A 21,451-nucleotide genomic window follows, 5' to 3' on the forward strand; every position below is an offset into this window, starting at 1 on the left:
GATACTGTACATAAAAAACCCTAAAGACTCCACCCCAAAACTACTAGAACTGATATCGGAATACAGCAAAGTTGCAGGATACAAAATCAACACACAGAAATCTGTGGCTTTCCTATACACTAACAATGAACCAACAGAAAGAGAAATCAGGAAAACAACTCCATTCACAATTGCATAAAAAAAAAAATACCTGGGGAAAAAACCTAACCAAGGAAGTGAAAGACTTATACTCTGAAAACTACAAGTCACTCTTAAGAGAAATTAAAGGGGACACTAACAGATGGAAACTCATCCCATGCTCGTGGCTAGGAAGAATTAATATCGTCAAAATGGCCATCCTGCCCAAAGCAATATACAGATTTGATGCAATCCCTATGAAACTACCAGCAACATTCTTCAATGAACTGGAACAAATAATTCAAAAATTCATATGGAAACACCAAAGACCCTGAATAGCCAAAGCAATCCTGAGAAAGAAGAATAAAGTAGGGGGGATCTCCCTCCCCAACTTCAAGCTCTACTATAAAGCCATAGTAATCAAGACAATTTGGTACTGGCACAAGAGCAGAGCCACAGACCAATGGAACAGACTAGAGAATCCAGACATTAACCCAGACATATATGGTCAATTAATATTTGATAAAGGAGCCATGGACATACAACGGCGAAATGACAGTCTCTTCAACAGATGGTGCTGGCAAAACCGGACAGCTACATGTAGGAGAATGAAACTGGACCATTGTCTAACCCCATATACAAAAGTAAACTCAAAATGGATCAAAGACCTGAATGTAAGCCATGAAACCATTAAACTCTTGGAAGAAAACATAGGCAAAAACCTCTTATACATAAACATGAGTGACCTCTTCTTGAACATATCTCCCCGGGCAAGGAAAACAACAGCAAAAATGAATAAGTGGGACTATATTAAGCTGAAAAGCTTCTGTACAGCAAAAGACACCATCAATAGAACAAAAAGGAACCCTACAGTATGGGAGAATATATTTGAAAATGACACATCCAATAAAGGCTTGACGTCCAGAATATATAAAGAGCTCAGATGCCTCAACAAACAAAAAACAAATAACCCAATTAAAAAATGGGCAGAGGAACTGAACAGACAGTTCTCCAAAAAAGAAATACAGATGGCCAACAGACACATGAAAAGATGCTCCACATCGCTAATTATCAGAGAAATGCAAATTAAATCTACAATGAGGTATCACCTCACACCAGTAAGGATGGCTGCCATCCAAAAGACAAACAACAAGGTGAGGCTGTGGAGAAAGGGGAACCCTCTTACACTGCTGGTGGGAATGTAAGCTAGTTCAACCATTGTGGAAAGCAGTATGGAGGTACATCAAAATGCTCAAAACAGACCTACCATTTGACCCAGGAATTGCACTCCTAGGAATTTACCCTAAGAATGCAGCAATCAAGTATGAGAAAGATCAGTGAACCCCTATGTTTATCGCAGCACTATTTACAATAGCCAAGAATTGGAAGCAACCTAAATGTCCATCGATAGATGAATGGATAAAGAAGAGGTGGTACATATACACAATGGAATACTACTCAGCCATAAGAAAAGGGAAAATCCAACCATTTGCAGCAACATGGATGGAGCTGGAGGGTATTATGCTCAGTGAAACAAGCCAAGCGGATTTCACTTCACAAATACCAAATGATTTCACTTATCTGTGGAATATAAGAACAAAGGAAAAACTGAAGGAACAAAACAGCAGCAGAATCACAGAACTCAAGAATGGACTAACAGGTACCAACGGGAAGGGGACTTGGGAGGATGGGTGGGTAGAGAGGGATAAGGGGGGGGAAATGTAGGGGGGTATTAAGATTAGCATGCATGGGGGGTAGGAGAAAAGGGAGGGCTGTACAACACAGAGAAGACAAGTAGGGATTCTACAACATTTTGCTATGCTGATGGACAGTGACTGTAAAGGGGTTTATAGGGGGAACCTGGTATAGGGGAGAGCCTAGTAAACATAATATTCGTCATGTAAGTGTAGATTAGTGACACCAAATAAAAAAAAAAAAAAGCTCAGTTTCTGTGTGGTAACCTCCAATGAGTTCTACACAAGAGTATAAAGGGCATATAAAAGTGTAGGCAAAGGGTCTGTTTGTGTTTATACAGAGGATCAAAGCCTAATTGGGCTACTCCAAAAATGAACTAAGATACGATATGAAAAAGAACTTCCAACATCAGCACTCTCTGGAAGACCCATGCCAGAAGATGATCATCAAAAAACCCCAACAAAGATCCACGCACTGCTACAGCTGTAGATGCACTCATCCCACCAGTTCCTGGACTTGCCATGGGAATGAGGAAGGAGATATCTAAGCTGGCCTGTGCATACAGTAAAACAACAAATTTGACTGGAGCTATACTGTTGGAAGTCAATCAAGAATTAGGAGAAGTGCAAATTGTAGCGCTCCAAAATCTTACAACTACAGACTATTTACTGTTAAAAGAACATAAGGAATGTGAACATTCCCCAGGAATGGGTTGTTTTAATTTTAATTTGTCTGATTTCTCTCAGACTGTTCAAGTTCAGTTGGACAATATCCACCATATCATAGATAAGTTTTCACAAATGCCTAAGGTGCCTAACTGGTTTTCTTGGTTTCACTGGAGATGGCTGGTAATTACAGGTATGCTTTGGTTATGTAACTCTACTCCTATTATGTTAATGTGTGTGCGCAATTTAAGTAGTAGCTTAAAGCCTGTACATGATGAAGTTACTCTACAAGAAGATATGTCAAAGAAATAATCAATCTTCCCATGTTTTCTTCCGCCTGCTACTTCTATAGCTTTTCTTCTTCCTTCCTAATTACAACCCTTAAATAAAATTCGTGCCTCATATCAAATTTACCGAGTATCATAATTCTTCCAAGTGGTAAAGATACCTCAAGACAAATGCTGGGCATAGAAGCTACAGGGCATAATTATGCAAAGAAATAAAGAGCTAACCATTTCAAACAATAAGGCTTCTCTCTCACTTACCAACTTTATATTTCCCTGTATGGCCCCGGAAGATGACTGTTTAGCCAGAGACGGGTAAGATTCCTCAAGGGAGGAACAACCTAAGACAGGCACAGTCGCAGCGGGGTCATCAGGTGAGAAATTGGGGATCAACAGAGGTGAGGCTTAGAACCTCACCCCCCCTGTTCTGAGAGAAATCTTCTGCATGCGTGGATGTTTTATTGCCCTTGTCTAGCTTGGATTAACACATAGTCTACAGGCACACACTTGATCATCTACATTTGCTCTCTTACAACACTAAACTATGTTTTCTACCTTTATCTTGTATCTACCTTCCACTTCAGCATTTTATTAAAAATAATAATAATAGAGAAATGTGGTATCCACATATAAATCAAGTATAAAAATCAAATGAGTATTCATATTTGAACTGACTGTTTATAGTTCATAATGCATGAGCAAAACCGAAGGTTTCTGTGATGGCTGCCCTTGTACTGTTCACCATGTAAGAACTTATTCACTATGTAAGAATTTGTTCTCCATGTAAGAACTTGTTTGTTATACCTCAGAAGATTGTAGACTGATGAAAATTAGGCTTGGGGTGGATTAATGATTGTGCATTGATCATTGACTCCCCTATACAGAATTTTATTGTTGTTAACAATCATTTGATCAATAAATATGAGAGATGCCCTCAAAAAAAAAAAAAAAGGAAAAAAAAAGGAAGTGTAAACCAGCATACATACGTGGAGCAGTTATTCCTATTTCTCTTACCAGTGAGGAAACAGAATCAGGGAAGGTAAGGCAAAGCAGCTTATAAGAAACCATGTCTTAGTAGGGGCTGTGGCATCTTACTACACTGATGGATAATGACTGCAATGGGGTATGGGGGAGGACTCGATAATATGGGTGAATGTAGTAACCACATTGTTTTTCATGTGAAACCTTCATAAGAGTGTATATCAATAATACCTTAATTAAAAATAATAATAGTAATAAAAGAAAGAAGCCATGTCTTTAGACTCCTAGTTGAAGACTTTTTCTACTACTCCTGGGATGGCAACATTATGTTTCACCTCTTCCATCCCATGCCCTGGGGCAGACACAACCAAAGGATTGTTGTACTCTTTCCTTGGGAGGCATCCTCAGTTTTTGTTTTGTTTTGTTTTTTTAAACAGTGCTCCAAGCAGCCACTTCAATGGCTATTCCCTAATGCTTTGGTCTTTGTGAGGCACAAGATAAAATACTGTCAGTCGACTGTGCTCTTTTAGCCTGTTGTAATAAGAAACTGGAGGAACTGGAGTGGTTTCAAAGAGAGAGGCAGCAGCTTAAAAATATGAAGACAAAAAAACTCAGGCCAAATAGAATGTGTGATCTAAACACTTTCTGGAAATTCTACCAGTTACTCTGAGTTACTCTGTACTGCAGGGAGCTGGGTCATATAAAAATTTGTTATTTTGGAAAAAGTATACCCAAACCTTGTTATCAATGGGAGTTAATTCACCAACAACCAATAGAAGCCTCTGAAGCTTTGAGGTTCTAAGAAAAGAGAAAACTGTAAACATTTTAGGAAGTAAACAGAATTTTCAATGCAAGCTAGGCAGAGATGCAGCAGCTTCTTAAATGAGAAGGAAGGATTATAATAGTCAAAGTCCTTATTGATTCTCTAGAGTTAGAGTTTTGAGTTCACTTACTAGAGGAATAGCTTTGGTAGGTGCAGTCCGCAGTCGACCCAGTGGCACTAACTGCTTTTAATGATACTGTGTAATTGATGCCACATGTGATGCATCCCAGGAGGCAGTGGTTTTGTTGGGTATGACACTTAGACACCCCAGTGTGTGACTCCAGAACTGTCACATAGGTTTGGGCCCCAGTCCCAACAGTCCAGCTCACATTGATTACTGACTGGGTGACCTGAGTTACTGTCAGACCCATTGGACAGCATGGCACTTAAATGGAGGAAAAAAAGAAAGAGTTGAGGATTTATTTCCACATATAACTTCCATAATATATTATTTCTGCTGAGGGTTATTTGTGAAAAACAATCGAGAATGACATTTTGCCTGTTTCATTCAAAATCCTAATTTTCTCAAACCTTCAATTGTTAATCAAAATTTCCTTTTGTTAATCAAAATTTTATTTCCTCTGATACATCTTTTAACATCAGCTCTATATGGTGGGTGCTTTCCCAAGAATGCAGAGCCCTAACTGGCTGTCAGTAATGTGAGGTCCTTCTGGGTTTTTTTCAGAATAAGAAATTCTTCATTGTCTCCCCCAGTTTTAACAATTCCAGCTGCAAACTTCAAAGCAATGGTTGCATTCATCTCTTCTCCCAGTATAATATTTCACAGCACTTCAATTAAATGTATTTTGCCTTTCTCATGCATTTCGTAGTACATAATTGATATAAAAGCTTGAAATATTCTTGGCCACCTAAGAATACCATAGCCAGTTCTCAATTTTTCAGGGACCCATTATACAGAACATAGGATGTCTAGACTCTTCCTGTATATTTGGTACTGTCTCTATTCTGCTGCTTCTTACGTTCTGACTTTTATAGTCCAACGTGCCATCTATCATTGTATATAAGGGAAAATAATATCCAAAGGCCTTAAATGATTTGCTAAATTTCATTCACACATAATGCTATCAAGCAATGACAGCCTTCTTTTATCAAGCTCTTCCTATGCACCAGGCACTATACTAAGCACTTTGTAGTAGTAACTTAATACAACTCCGTGATGAAGCCGTTATCCCCCTTTACCAATTAGGAAACTGATGCTCTGAAAGCTTTTTTTTTTTAGTAAGATTTCAAAGGGCTGAGCCAAAGAAATGAATAATAAGCCAGCTCATTTGGTCACTTGTTAGTTGTTTTAGTGGACTGTGTCATGGGGGAATATGAGTTCAAATAACTGTTTTCACAGAATCAATGTATTACTTCTTTGGCGTCAGTGTACAAATATAGCAGAGTCTTCTGACAGTGCTTTTACTGAACCTGTGTCCAAAGGTTGAAAATTTTATTTCTAAGACTGGGGCTCTTCAAAAGGCCTCTGAGATTAATGTATTTCTATCACATTTAGGGTAGATCAGATAAGACAGTTCATGTCTTACAACAATCTTTAAGGACCTTTCTGAATTAGTGTTCAGGCTGGCATTGCTACATACCTGTTTCTAGGGGTACACTGTAGCTTGGCAGGCTCTGTCCTGCCTGCGTTTCGGCCACAGCGGTGACAGAGAACACAGAGCCGCAGGGCAAGCTGTCCATGGCACAGGACTCCCCTGTGCTACTGCACCTGTACAGCCCTTTGTCTCCCTGTGCAGTCACGGTGTAAGTAGCATCATCATTAGTGGATCGCCAGTGCACATTAACCATGGAGAATGCATCCTTTGAAACATTTTTTATCTCAGGACTGCAAGGAGCTAAGAGATTTTAGATTATTAATTCAAACAGTGAAAGTGAATAGTATCATTGTTGACCGTGAGAGACAAAAATACCACAAGTGTCATTTGGTCTAATACTGGTTTTTCCCCAAGTGAGATCTTACTTTCAGCCACACCATGCATGTCAGCCAAACTCTTAGAACCTCAGTATGGATATGGTATTGGGTTCCTATAGAGTCAGACTAACTGGAAATGTTAAGAAGCATTTTAAACTCCAAAAGCAGAAGTAATTAAGGCAAATATTTGTGATCTTAACCTTGATGGTGTGAATACATGCAGGCCTCCAAAGGTAGCAGGAAGTGAATGGCTGGGGTACTCACTGTGAAAACTTCCACTCTCCCGAAAGTCTCCTTTTCTGTTTTTTTCCTCACTTCCCCTCTTCTACCTCGTCTTTTGCCCATCCTTAGTAAGACAGGGGCTCTAATAGTCCCCACTAAGAGTGGCTAACGGGAGTTGGCCTTTTTATAATTATTGCTGAATGCATTTCTTGAGGGACACAGAGGGAGTGAATTGTTCAGACATGAGTGAATGAAATCATAGCTGTATCATACCTGTGGTTACAAATTGGGAAGTACATGACATATTGCTGCCCCGCACTTCACTGAAGGAATACACTGTAATGTTGTACGTGGTGTCACATTCCAGAGCTGAAAGGGTGCAAGCAGGAGCCGTGTCATTGCACTCGACCACGTTGAGCCCATCCACTGCCTTGGTTTCATAAAGTTCTGCACCACGGACAGGAGACCAGACAATCTCTACTCTGTCACTAGACACCAACACAGGGTTAATGTCACTAGGACAACAGGGAGCTGAAAGCAGGAGCAGAGAGAGAATGGAGGTCAAACAGGAGCAGTGATGTCAGAGAGGAGCATTGAGTCTGACTTCTCCATGTCCAGAGCCTCTGCCACTGCCTTTCTATATTGCTGCAAGAATCTCACTCATACAGCTCTGTCCAGTTCCAGTCCTGGCCTAATACCCACTCCATAGAGTCCAACCTACATTCTGTCAATTCTTAAATATCCAGTTCAAGGCCACTCCTTCTGGAAGGCCCTCCTGTGCTCTTGAAACTATTGATAGCCTCTTATTCTGAATTCCAAAGACACCAATGACATGATTCTCTCATCCTGGTAATATTTATTATAATCCAGATAATATTGTTATATACATAATTATAGTACACTTATTTATAAGCCTAATTAATTTCAAGTCTCTCACTCCATTCATTCTTCAAATATTGAACATCTCCCATATGCTGATCACACTATGATAAGCACTGAGGATGAAGAGATAAAACAGAACCCCTGCCCTGTAGAAGATCCCAGCCTAGTGGAAGAGAATAGTTGTAAGAGTAATAATGATACTAATAAGAATATCTGCATTGTGCTTTACCACATACAAAGACTTTTCCTACTCATGTTCTCATTATTATTTGTCTCATTTTGCCATGGAGAATTGTAAAGAACCAGCAGGGTAACGTCATTATGCCCATTTTACACACGAGTTAGTGGCCAGGTTAGGCCCAGGTTGCGATGCTGATTTCCCACTGCAAAGCCCTCTCCAACAGGCAGCATCTGTGCCATTGCATCTCTGTGTCCTGGTCTCAGGGAAGGAGCGAACTGAGACAGGAAGACTGCATCCCCTTCAGCACCCAGCACAGGGTGCTGAACACTGAGCAGATCAGGCAGAGGGGTCAGTTTTTCAGAGCAGACTTGAAAACTCATTCTTTCCCCTCTCTTCACTCCTAAACCTTGCATTCTTGTTAGGCTTGTCCATGAAGCTGAAATTTCCTAGTCTGGAAAGAATGTGAGAGAAGAGATTCACTTTTCATTCTTGGCCCTAGAGTGACTCACAGCTGGTTTATGCAAATCAGTAAGTACAATAGGTGATTCGTTCTGCTGCTGAGTTTATGAACTCAGACCTCCTTTATAAGCATCAAGAGCAACTTACCTGTGGTATAATTGAACACATCACCCAAAGGACTCTGCCCTGCCTTGTTATAGGCAAATATACTAATAAAGTAAGTGAAGCCACATTCAGATAAGAAATTGCACTGGGTGAAGGATGTGTTGCAGTGTACTTCCAAGCCATCGTCACTCTTCACAAAGGCCACATAGTAGTCACTCAGATCTACACTGGACCAAGCCACAGACAGGTGGCCAGGGGGGTCCTCTTGGATTGTCACTCTTCCAGGTGCACAAGCAACTAGAAATGATAAATAATAAACAATTGTGAGAGTACTGCAAGAGATTTTCTTTGTATCTTTGCAGTTGTCCAGGATACCAGATGCTATGGACAACGAATAAACCAAATAGTATGTGCAAGCCAATGTGACATTCTCACATGTCCTAAAATTTATCTCACACAATACATGCCAGACTGTGTCAGAAACAGGCACAGATCACCTTGGTTAATATTGTCTGTGTTTCTGTGTTAAGGCAATGCCAGGATGAGCATAGAATGAAGCCTTCTGAAGGAATGAAGTCAAGTGAAGTTTATTCTTTCAAGCTAAGCTTTAAAAATTTTGTGATCTCTAATGGAAATCCTCCTAAAATATATTACACAATTCTAGGCCCCAGGAAACACATAGTACTTTCTAAAAATAGTTCCTTTATTGATAATTCAAGGTGGTTCCCATGATCATGACTGACTGTGTTAAGCACGAATGACAGCAGTGCCTCCTGGATTGATAGACGTGCAGGACTATTTTAGCAGCACTTCACCCTGACTGCACATTAGTATCAACTGAGGAGCTTTTACAAACTATTCATATCCAGACTCCATTCCCAGCAACTCCAGTTTAATTGGTCTTAGGTGAATTTTATAAAAGCTCCCCAGATGCTCTTAATGTGAATCTAAGATTGAAAAACACTGGATGGTTCTCTCCTGTTTAAAATGACTAACTTAGAACTGCTGTGCTTTTGGAAGTGTATTTCTTATCTCTCTCCTCACCCTCAGCTATCCCATCTTCAAAATAATTTCTGATGTGCCATCCACATTAATTTATAGTTGTCAAAAGAGAAGCTGAATCACCAAGTGTGGGGAAAATGGAAGTCCCTATGGCCAGAATCCTCATCTGACCCTAAACTACTTGATGATGTAATTGGCCTACTGCTGGGCTACTGCTTCCACACCTGTAGGCAATGAGCTGTTACTGATTAAGTCACTATATAAAGAGCTCTGCCCAGTGCTCTGGGCAGAGGCAGAGATGGGGCGGGGGGGGGCGGGGATCGTGGATTACAGGCCTGCAGACTGCTGGGTGCAGATGTGATTCTAGTGTTCTACCAGCCCCAGTGAGATTAAAGCCAGGTATACACCCTTTTACCCAAAGAACATTCTGTTGCCATTTCTCGGTCTCATCAAACCATAGTGAACTTGCCTGGGGCTGAAACCTTCAAGTGAGACACTAAGTTTGTTGTTAGTGACCTTAATTTAACATAACTTAAGAAACTGTGGCTCTCGGGTTGGCTGCACTTTTTTCCTGTGAAAGAGTGCATCAAACTTGGTGATGCCTCTTTTCCTCTCTGTCTTTTAAAGTTAGAATGATGTAATTCTGACTGTTGGATAAAGTGGACATTATTGTAATATCTACATTTGCTTTGGCTTTGAGGAGTAAAATCAGGCAAACTTGGGCTTGAATTCCAGCCCTACCACTTATTATTGGAGTGCCCTTTGAAAAATGATTTCACTTCTCTGGGCTAAAATTTTCATATTTGAAAAAGGACAACCTACTGAGTTGTCACGAGAATTATTTTAAATGATGTACTTACAGTGCCTGGAACATAGTAGGTTTTCACCAAATGCTAGTTCTCATCACCAAAACATAGATATTTCTAATAAAGGAGTAAATTTCCACATGTGTTAAGTCTTTATCTCTCTTAAGAATGAAAATGGGAAGATACCTAAACACAAATTCTAAGCTATAGATTTTCCATCTTTATCTTAAAAAATAGCTCCCACCAAGCCCTCGGTCTGTGAAACATGATGAAAGAAGAGGCTGTTATCTGTACTGCACAGTTAGGCTATATATAACTCAAACTGAATCTTAGAATTTTTACAAAGAAAATGAACTAATTAGTGAAATATCTGGACTAGGAAACAGGCAGGCCTCCTAATTTTCGAAGAAGAGCTTTTCCCAAAGCACAATATCTGGGTTCTCTATTAACATAATTCAAATTCATCAGAATGTCTAATTTAATACTTTCACTTAGACCAGGTTTTCATTTTCATTTCATCCAGAGTGTTCTGGAACATTGTTGGGTGATTGTTTGTTTCCCTTATGGCAGTTGCTTTGGCTTGCCAGCCCCACAGTGCTCTCACTCTTGTTTACATACCAGTTTTCAGGGTCACTGTTGAAGCTGATTTGCTTGATCCAGCATCGTTACTTGCTAAAACTGAAATCAAATACTCAGTTCCACACTGGAGAGAGGAGATGGTACAGGAACTGGAAGTTGTATTACAGCTCAGTTCTGAAGAGTCACTGAAAGCCATCACAGTATAGTTGAAAGCTCCTTCTGTCGGTGCCCATGAAACAGATGCCTTCAGAGCCCCACTATCAAAAAAGACTTGAATGTTGGCAGGAGCACGGGGACCTACATTTTTGAGGAACAATTAAGATTTTGTAGTAGCCTCAAGAACCCAATAAAATTTGGCCTAACAATGTGGAACTTGGAGGACAAGGTGCCCTAATAGTAGGATAATTACAGGTGTTGAGAGCATAAAATTGGGATGTAGGGTACCTGAAAGCTGATAACACATCTGCCACTAATTATGCAAATTCATAACTAGCTATGTGACCATGTTATTTAATCTTTTTCTCATCTTAAAATGGACCTGATAAGATCAATCCTTAGCACACATTGATGCTGCATAAGCACATTTTGAATGAATGAATGAATGAATGAGTGAATGTACAACCTGACAAGAGACTGAGATAAGTAAATGTGAAAGGCTTAGAGAGCCACATGAGTAGTTATCTTTAAATGGTAGGTAAATACTTTCTCTAAAAAATTAGCTTCATAATATCCCTTCTTCACTTTTGACATCTGCTAAGCCTTTTTCTGTAAGAACTTTGAGGTCATAATTATTTCTAAGAGCAGACTTTCATTCTATTCTAAAAAAGGGAAGCAAGGAAAGTATCAAGTGTGATTGTCACACATTAAGGTAGTTTTTTTAGTGTCTCCAAATGCTTCTTTCTACATTCTTAGAAATATGCCTTCTTATTTTAAGGATTATTGTTTTCAAAAAGCTTGAGGGGTGTCCTCCTGGGCCAGAACAGAGAGAAGTTGGCCTCAGTTCTCTGGAATCTTCTATAATAAAGCTCACCCTGCAGGCCTTAAAGAATTGTGTGGGCAACCTATGAGCACAAACTAGCACCCACCGGACACACGTGGGGGTAAACAGAGAAGGTGCTGTTTGAGGAAACCAGGGACTCAACTCATCCTCTGCAAGGCAGGTGCCTGCCATGTTTCTCCAGTAGGCCGTCTCAACAGGAGCCTTCCCCAGCTTCACGGTCAGCTTGTCTGCAGAGGCAGATCTGCTCTGTGGTAATTCTGGGCCCAAGGCTGCTAAGGGTAGTCTGCTGTATTTTAGGACAACCTGCTTTTAGCATGGGAAAACCTGGAGTAGTGGGGAGCTGTACGGGGTTGGACTGAGTCCCCTCTAAATTCGTATGTTGAAGTTCTAATGCTTTGTACCTTAGAACGTGATCTTATTTAGAATAGGGTGGCAGCAGATGTAATTAGTTAAAATGAAGTCAGTAGGGTGGGCCCTAATCCAGTCTTTACACAGAGAGGAAATTAGAACCCAGGCATATACATTAGGGGAGAGGAAAGCCATGTACAAGCCAAGGAGAAAGGCCTGTGGCAGCTCCTTCCCCTGCAGCCTCACAAGGAACCAACCCCGCCAACACCTTGATTTCAGACTTTTTGCTCCAAAACCACGAGGCAACACATTTCTGGTGTTTAAGCCTCCTGGTTTGTGGTACTTTGTTATGGCGGCCCTAGCAAGCCGGTATAGAGGCTAAATCTAAACTCTTCAAAACTTTTTAAGATATAGGAAACAAAGAGGAAGGCTTTCAGAAAACAGTCACTTCTGGAGCTGATTCTCCCAGCCTGCTGTAGGTGTTCCTGTAGCACTTTGTGCCTGGGCACCTTTCTATCAAAGCGCTTGTAGCACAGACCTGCAGCCATCGATTTCCCCATCGGTTTCTCACAGAACACAGTCAGCTCTGTGAGTGTGGGGATCATGCTTTATTTGATTTTGTATCCTGCCAGCTAAACTATGCCCAGCACATAGTGGGCCCTCAACAAATGTTTGTGGAAAGAAAGAATGAATGAATCCTAAGAAAAGGTCCAGGGAAACTGGTCTGTCACAGACATACTGATTCATGCGGCCCATCATGAATCACCTATGGCCACCATGCTATGATTTCACCCAGAGGAATGTAAAAGGCAAACTTTTCTCTTGTCCCTGAACTTTGCCTTGACCCAAAGATAGTGGGGCTTTCACTCCCCTCCAAATCTAGGAAATGTTGGAGAGAACATTTCTGATTTCTTTCCACCCTTTCCTTGGTGCTCCCCCAGGGATGAAACGGCTAGTTCAGTTGATGAGAGTTGGCACCTAGTAGCCATATTACTTGTCAGTGGGTGGCTTACTCTGCCTCCGGAGGAGAAAACACCTTTGTCCTTCCCTCTCCTTCTTGGATCACTCCAGCAGCTCCTTTGGGGACTCCGGTATATAGTCAGATCCCCTGGCTGGGGTCCCTGCAGTGGGGTGGTGAGGGAACACACCCCTTGCTCCAGCTTCTCAGCCCCCAGCTGGAGGAAGGGTGATGGGAAACCCCATGTTAGAGCTTCAGGCCTAAGCTGAGGCCTTTGGGAAATGTATCTGAAATAATGATTCCTACTCCAGTACAAAGTACCATAACAGCAACTTTGTTTTGTTTGCTGCTGTATCTCTAGAACAATGCCTGTTCGAAGTTGGCACACATTCATTAAATATCTACTGAATAGATGAATTCCTGTTGGTCCCAATTTTTTGGTTTATACTATCGGTCTGAACCCAGGAAGGGACAGGGTGAAACTAATACACTCCTACTGTGTGATATTGGATGTGTATGCTCAAATTAAGCTGGATATCAGAAGGGTAGGTGCCATGCTCTGTGTATTTTGAGCACCATTTCCTTATACATGTGGCAAGCATTTAAACTTCTGAGGGGGAATAGTCAAGGCCCTATAAATAAACTCATAATAAATTTAAATATCTGCTGTCAGTTGTTCTGTACTCATCACTTAACACTGCTCTTAATGGCCACAATGCACAGCCTCTCCCATTAATCAAAAGGGAGATTGTTTGGGACTGAGCTGAGAAGTCCTTACTTGTTCTCTGATCGCAAGTGGAGTCATCCCCTGGGGTTCCATTGGCGTTCCACGCATACGCTTTTATGGTGTAGAGAGTCCCGGCATCTAAACTGGTGAATGTCAAGGAGGTGTTTGTGGTATTCTCTTTCCACATTCTACCCAAACCATTGGCTTGCATAATGGACACAGAGAATCCAATTGCCATATATACAGCTTCCCACTGCACAAGAATAGAGTCTGGACTTGGAGAACTTACTTCTAGAATTGGTGCAGCCAACACTACAAAGACAAAAACACATACATTTGTGTTATGAAAGTGCAATAGAGGATAATTCAGATTTAGGAATAAGTGATTTGAGGTTGTCCATATTATGAAATAGTATTTTGCTTTGCAAAAGGATTCACGGCAAATTTCCACTAAATAATTGATGTCTAAATGTGTATTAATTATAAATGACTCATCAGAGGAATAGGAACAGAGGAACTAATACTAGGCATTACTTTCAACTGGAGGTTGGTAAGAAATTAGATGAAATATCCCTGTAATCATAATATAAATCAATGGGGGGAATGATGGTTTATACTATTTTAATGTGCACACAACCTTTCAGAAATATGCCTGGGTCCAAGTTCATCAAATTAAGTAACGATGATGAAAAACTGCAAATGTTTTCATTTCAAACAAATCTAAGTGTAGCAAAAATCCCTTCTATGAGTTCTTTATTCAGCACGGTCTTTATGGATATGAGTGAAAAACACAAGACCCCTTTACAGAGATTTGAAAGCAGGAATTATTTTAAAGATGCCCAGAAATGGGTTTTACTTTCCAAAGCATCTGGAATCTAAATACCACTTCCTCCACAGAAAGCTGAATTCCCCAAAAACATCATTTGTGGCTTTCACTTGTGGGCCCTGATTTTAAGTACTCACGTGACACAAAATACCACCCTGTATTTACCGCCTCAGTATAAGTGATTCAGGTCACAGTCGCTCAGCAGAGGATGAGCATCAGCTACCTGTGTTTGCCTGCTTTGGAGGGGATGCCTGGCTTCTCCCAGCGGCACTGACGGATCTGACAGTGACCTGGTACAGGGTTGCAGCCTTCAGGCCTGTCACTGTGCCTGGGGACCTGGCCACCGTGGTTTCAATGATAGTGTCTCCATCTTCAGCCATGAGGAGATAACTGGTAGCCCCTGGCACTGTTCCCCATTCCACAGTGATGCTATTGCTGAGTTTTGAATATGCCTGATCAATAGTGGGTATTTCAGGAGCTGAAAGAAATTTTGAAGTTGTACATTAGCTAGGATACCTATAAGGGTGACTTCTTTCATCATTTTACTCTTCAAATGAGATCATTCTCATGCCATCCTTCAGACATAAACTTTGCCCTTATTTTCCAGATCAAGAAAGCAGAGGAGAAGAAAGGTAAAGCAACTTTCCAGAAGAGAGAACACTCAAACCTCTCTTTTAGAAATGGGGTTTCAAAGAGGTTTTCCCCAGGTGCCCCTCAGACAATTTGTACTTTTTGTATCTTTCAAAGAGTTCGAAAAAGAGTGGGGAGTTAGTTGAGGAAAGAACTGAGAGGAGAGAGTAACTGAGGGGCTTTGATCCTGAGGCTTCTGCTCTGGTTGGGCGTTCTGTGAATCCCCCACCCAGCTCTAGCACTCATCTCCCCACCCTGCCCCATGGCTGTGCTCCACTGCGTCCAGCTCAGTCACCCTCCACGCGGCTGTAGCCTCCATCTCCTGCACTTGGAACTCTTCCAAGGGGCATTTAATCTGGTGGAGGAAGCGAGATAATTGAGTTCTTTTGTTCTATAATTGCTCCATTGTACTTTCATATTATCAGAGTGGAACCATTTCAGACTCTTCTATGTAAAAAAAAAGTAAACTTTATTTTCCCAGTTTTGATCAACACATCTGCCCCAGCATAAGAAGAAGATGCTGTGTTGCCTCCTCACCTGGGCTTGGCCATGGCTTGTCAGGGGGATATCAATGCTTCGTCACAAATTTACACAAGGCATTCCTATACTTTGCGTATGGCATAGGAAAAACAGCATGGTAATTAGATTTACTACTCTGCAAAACGTCAGACACAAAAATGCCCTGGGTGTAGGAGATTCAAGTGGGGATAAAGGTCAAATAAAAATAGCTGGGTTTTAGGCTTGAAACTGGCACTTAGCCTTTTATGTTTAATGTACTGCAATTGCTGGGGGAAAAAATCACGAGATACCAAATTCAAAACTAACGGGCAAAACAAAACTATAGGGTAAGGAGGAGAAAGAGCAAATACAGACCAAATATGTGCTTTGCCATTATCAACTCCCTCCCCTCAGCAGGCCCCCAGCTGCCAAATCCCTATGTGTACGATACAGACTCTTGTCTTTCTGTACCAATAGCCCTGAGAGTTGGCTCTGGCAGCATCTCAGAAATAACTGTGCTGCAAGGATGAACAAAGTCTCCACTGTGCACTGGCCAGACATTCCTTGAACATCACCCAGGGCTATCTCCTTTGCCACTGAAAGAAAACTATGATGGTTATGTATGCAAGGGAAAAGTTGCAGGCCTGTTTCTCTTTGGCATTTGCCAGCAGAAGCTGACTCTGCAGGAAGGGCCCATGTGCCCTCTCCCCACCACAGGACAAAAAGTCCCAGCAGGGCTCCCACTTCCATCCCTCCCACACACTCATCCCTTTTCTCCTTCCCCAATTCTTTGTCCTGTGTTACATGCCTTCCTTCCTCTAACTCTGGTTTTCCTCAATTCCTCTGTTTCCTTTGTCTCCACAGTTTCTCTTATTTCCTTTGTTATCCAGTCCTGCTCATCAGAATGGACTGACTTCCCGGAAAAATGACACCCAAACTAGCCACTGACATGGGAGCTCCACACATTCATGGAGCTGTTTGAAGGGCATCTAAAAGGCCAGCATGACATAGACTATCTCCCACAGGCCTGTCAAGGGGCCTAAGGACTCCAAACCTGTCCCATGGTTTTGAGCTGGGAGAGACACATTGACCAGATGGAACGCAGGGCTGCATGGTAGAAAAATAGCAAAGGTTTGGATTCAGGAACTCTGGGTTTGAGCCTTAGCTCTGCCATTTACTTCTGCAGGTGAAAGTGTACAAATAATTTAACCTCTTTTAATCTCAGTTTTCTCCCTTGAGAATGTGGAATACTAATAATACCTTCATTTTGGGATTTCCTTTGAAATGTAAAATACCTACTTTTGGGGATTGTTACAAAGATTAAGAGAAATAGTGTATGTAAGGGGACTTTGAAAGGCAGGAAGTGTTAGTGTGTACCAGGATAAGACAATTTTGTGTTTGAAAAAGCCAGATGGCATGACACTGGAGGGGTGCCAGGGAAGGTGTCTGGGGTAAGCACAGGCTACAGAGACAGACTGCTGGTTTTATACTTGGTTCTAGGGCAGGATCTGACCACTATAGCAATGAAAGATCAATACCTTTGTACTATTTCCCTTAAACAGATGAGACGCTTGAGTGGGATGTGTAAGCCTCCAAACATTAGCTGTTCTCCATTCTTTCTTAGTTCTGTTTGGCTCATTTACTGCATTGGTGAAAGAGAAAACTTTATTCCCTAGATGTGCAATCAATCTCATCAGTCAAAAGTGAAACCCTTTGATTCTCAGCATCTCTGTATTCTACCAACTCAAAGAGTTCTAAATTAGCCCATGCAGACCCCACACAGATAAAGAAAGAGCTGATTCCAGAGCCCAAAGAGAACCAAATACACACACCCCTAATGAAAGATCCTATACAGTATTGATAAAACACATCTCATCTATTGAAAAGCCAGGATGAATCAATTAACAGCATCATTGTATCCCAGCCTGCCCAACTCTTTCTCTTGAATAGTGTGGATAGCGTGGGACCTAAAAGGAGCCTGTTCTGAGGGATCAGTGTGTCCTGGGAGTACTGGAACCTTCTAAGAGACAGCAGAGCTAGATTTTATCTACTCAAAGGCCACTTATTAGAAAAAGTCACTTTGTATATGGCCAAACAATCCTCATAGCTTCCCCTCAATCATAAGGTTTCTCAAGAATAAGATAAGTGAATAAGAATAAAGCAAGGAATAATAATTTTTAAAACCTATTGAATATGCATGGATTTTATGGATAAGCCATATGTCTATATCAAACTTTTAGTTGCCTTATTTACACTTCCTTTTCTGTGGTACAGAGTAATAAAAGTGTTACTTATGTTGAATTGTTATGAGAGTTTATTGGTGGTATAATTTATATTATATGGTTCCTTCAGATAATCTAAATCCCACTGAACATAAATTTCCATTCTGAGGACTTAGATTTCTAGAATGTGTGAGCTAGGAAAGGTTACCAGAGAATTTATCCTTGCCTTCAGTTATTTATTCAAGAAAAATAGTGATAAAGTATTTTTAAAAGAAAGTCTTTTTCTAGCCTTATCTTTGCATATTAAGAATGCAATATTAGAAGAGTAAAATCCTTTTTTATTAAAGTAGAGAATCTTGAAATTTTAATCAAAAACATTTCTAGTTTTCTCCTCTAATTCTCCAGTAGACAAATAAGAAAAGTTATTTATGTAAGTTATACTTCACTATTTATGACTAAAATTTTGTTTCTTGGACTGGAATACTGATCATTGTAATACTTTAGTAATGGGTAACTGTATTTGAGAAAATACATGACTAGGTGACTCTATACATCTCAGTGCTCAATAAGAATATCTCAGTACAATAAGAATATCTTATCTTTTAAGTTTGATCCATGTATTTGCCTTACCAGTTACACTCATAGTGTGAATGCTCAGAAATGTTGAATATTTTTCTTGGGAAAGCCTTTATATTTCAGGGTAGCCCAATAATTAATAATAGAAATCAAAATCTAATATGAGGAGGAAAAACTTGCTTTTCAGGAAATTTTACCTTTTTTTGCTGAAGCAACCTGAAAAGGAAAGTTTAGAAAATTAGAACCATAAATAAAAACATCATTTGGGTAAATGTAAAACATAAATCAGAGCAGTAATAAATTTGTCACATTTTTATATATAATGTGAGCAATATTTCAATCTATACAGAGTATTTACTCTCACAAATCATTTCCCAGCCCTCAAATCTACCACAAAGCAATCCAAAATAGAATTGAGAGGCTGGAGGCAGATCACATTACTATTTCATTTTTCTTCCTGAATCTGTCTATTGAACTAAGTCAGTAGCTGCTGACAGATTTTTCAGAAATCTTTGTTCTTAAAATATAATGATAATCTTGTTTTTTATCCTCTAGTAAATGACATTAAATTTCAAATACACAAACATATACTATCCTGGTATTTTGATTTTTATCTCACCACCCCCTAGTCCCTCAAAAAAAGATAAATATAATTTTTTTTTTCCCCTAAAAAGTTACAGGTCAGTTGGAATGGTGAACTCACCATTTTAAGACAGATGAGACTGAATCCAATTAAAGACAAGCATTTCTTGGGTCCACCAGACATCCTGTTTAATACAGCACTCACACTCACATAACACAGTAGGTGAGCAGGGTCCTCTGGTGCCCAGGAGGGTAGCACTGTTGGCTGCTGGGATGTGGGGCTGGGCTGTGATGCTGGGAACAGACCCTGGGAAGTAGCTCCTCCCCTTTACTGTGAAGCTGGCCTGTAACAAGGGGCACTTGGAGACTGGCAGGGATTGACATTGCAAAGACTGAAAAAAAGGAAGTTGGAGAAAGCCACACCAAGCATGCCAAAAAGCTACTGAAGCTGGGCTTCAAGGTAATATGCAGAATGCTCTCCTTTTCTTTAAAAAAAATTTTTTCTACGTACAACATTTACAAAGCTCTTAGAAAATTGTTGATATAGTAGAATGATCATTTTTAAATTGGGGAATCCTGGCCAGTTTTACTTATTCTTTCTCACCTTTGTTGATTTTGTTTCAGTACAAAGCAATCAGTCTTGCTGTTGGGAGTGATTTGCTGCAAAGTTTCAGTATCTAAGATGAAAGTGTAGGGGATTTGGTGGGTGGGGGAATTGGGGAGATTTGTTTAAAAGTACAAACTTACAGCTATTAGATAAATAAGTTCTGGAGATCTAATGTACAACATAGTAATTATAGTAAACAATATTGTATTGTAAACTTCAAAGTTGCTAAGAGACTAAATCTTAACTGTCCTCAACACAAAAAAGAAATGATAATTATGTGATGTGACAGAGGTGCTAGCTAATGCTACTATAGTTGCAATACATAAATGTCAACACATTGTTCATCTCAAACCTACAGGTTATATGTCAATTATATCTCAAAAAAAAAAAAGGCAGAAGTGTGTCCTCGTGCTAAGATAGTGAGAGGTCCTTGATGAGCACATTAAATTCATCCAGCCCAATACCACCCTGCAGTACCTTTTATTTCCAGAGCCATCTTCTTAGTTCATACTTTTAATAATAATTAAATTAGCATTTAATCCAAACACTATAATATTTAACTCTAACAATAAACAAGTATGTAAATGAGCAATAAACATTATTACATGACTTGTATGGAATCACACAGGTAGCAAATAATGTGGGACTAAAACTGGCTGGGATTTAAACGGTTGAGATTAAAACCCATCAGTCTGACTTCTGCTTTCAACCAAGATAAGGTAAAAAGGACTGGATTAACCTCCCTGCTTTAAGACTTATTATGAAGTTACAATAATTAATACAGGATTCATTTCAAGGATTGGCATCAAGATAGATAAATCAATGCAACAGAATAAATGGTCAAAAAACAGACCCACATATATACAGTTGATTTTCAAGAAAGGTGCAACAGCAATCCAGTAAAGAAAGGATAGTCTTTTCAACAAATGATACTGGAACAACTGGACAAACATATGTAAAAGACATGAACTTAGATCCATATCTCACACCATATGTAAAAATGAACTCAAAATAGATTATAGATCAAATGCAACACCTAAAACTATGAATCTTCCTAAAAAAGTAGGAGAAAATCTTTGTGACTTTAAGTTAGATGAAGATTTCTTAGATACAACACTGAAAACATGGTCTATTTAAAAAATTGATAAACTGGACTTCAAAATCAAGGAATTTTGCACTATTAAGGGAAAGAAAAGACAACCATAGATGGGGGGAAACTATTTGCAAATCAGTTATTTAAAATAGCAGTTCATCCAAAAACTTCCTGTAATTAAAAAATTTTAAATATGTATGTATGTATGCATATATGTACATGCTCTCAAAACCCAATGATAAGAAAACAAGTAACTCAATAAAAAATAGGCAAAAGGTTTGAACAAACACTTCACGAATGATATACACATGGAAAATAAGTGCATGAGAAAACCTTCAACATTATTAGTCATTAGGACAATGCAAATTAAAACTACAAGGAGATACTATTACCTACTTATTAGATGCCTTAAGTTAGAAAGATCAACTATACCAAATGTTGGCAAGAATATAGAGCAACTGGTAATCTCATACCTGGTAAGAACATAAAATGGTACAGCCAGAAAACAATTTGGCTATTTTTTTAAAAGGTAAACATACACCTCTTGTATGACCCAATTACTCCACTCCTAGTTATTTACCCAAGAGAAATGCAAGTATATATACATAAACATATGTACAAATATTCATTATAGCATTATTTTTAATAGC

General features: G+C 39.8%; 1 protein-coding gene across 1 annotated transcript in view; it reads right to left on the reverse strand.

Moving 5' to 3' along the window:
* FNDC7 (fibronectin type III domain containing 7) overlaps window positions 1–19,477 on the reverse strand; it is a 34,230-nt gene extending 14,753 nt beyond the window's left edge. The window contains exons 1-9 of the mRNA XM_036916622.2: window positions 19,223–19,477; window positions 18,717–18,735; window positions 14,817–15,071; window positions 13,819–14,079; window positions 10,774–11,031; window positions 8,390–8,644; window positions 6,994–7,251; window positions 6,167–6,421; window positions 4,696–4,950 (exon numbers count right to left, since the gene is read on the reverse strand). Coding sequence (XP_036772517.2) covers window positions 4,696–4,950; window positions 6,167–6,421; window positions 6,994–7,251; window positions 8,390–8,644; window positions 10,774–11,031; window positions 13,819–14,079; window positions 14,817–15,071; window positions 18,717–18,735; window positions 19,223–19,285 — 1,879 coding nt within the window. The 5' untranslated portion in view covers window positions 19,286–19,477. The remainder of the gene's footprint in view (window positions 1–4,695; window positions 4,951–6,166; window positions 6,422–6,993; window positions 7,252–8,389; window positions 8,645–10,773; window positions 11,032–13,818; window positions 14,080–14,816; window positions 15,072–18,716; window positions 18,736–19,222) is intronic.
* Window positions 19,478–21,451: the final 1,974 nt, after the last annotated feature.

This window comes from Manis pentadactyla, chromosome 4 (genome assembly GCF_030020395.1).
Source record: "Manis pentadactyla isolate mManPen7 chromosome 4, mManPen7.hap1, whole genome shotgun sequence".
In the NCBI taxonomy this organism is placed as follows: domain Eukaryota; kingdom Metazoa; phylum Chordata; class Mammalia; order Pholidota; family Manidae; genus Manis; species Manis pentadactyla.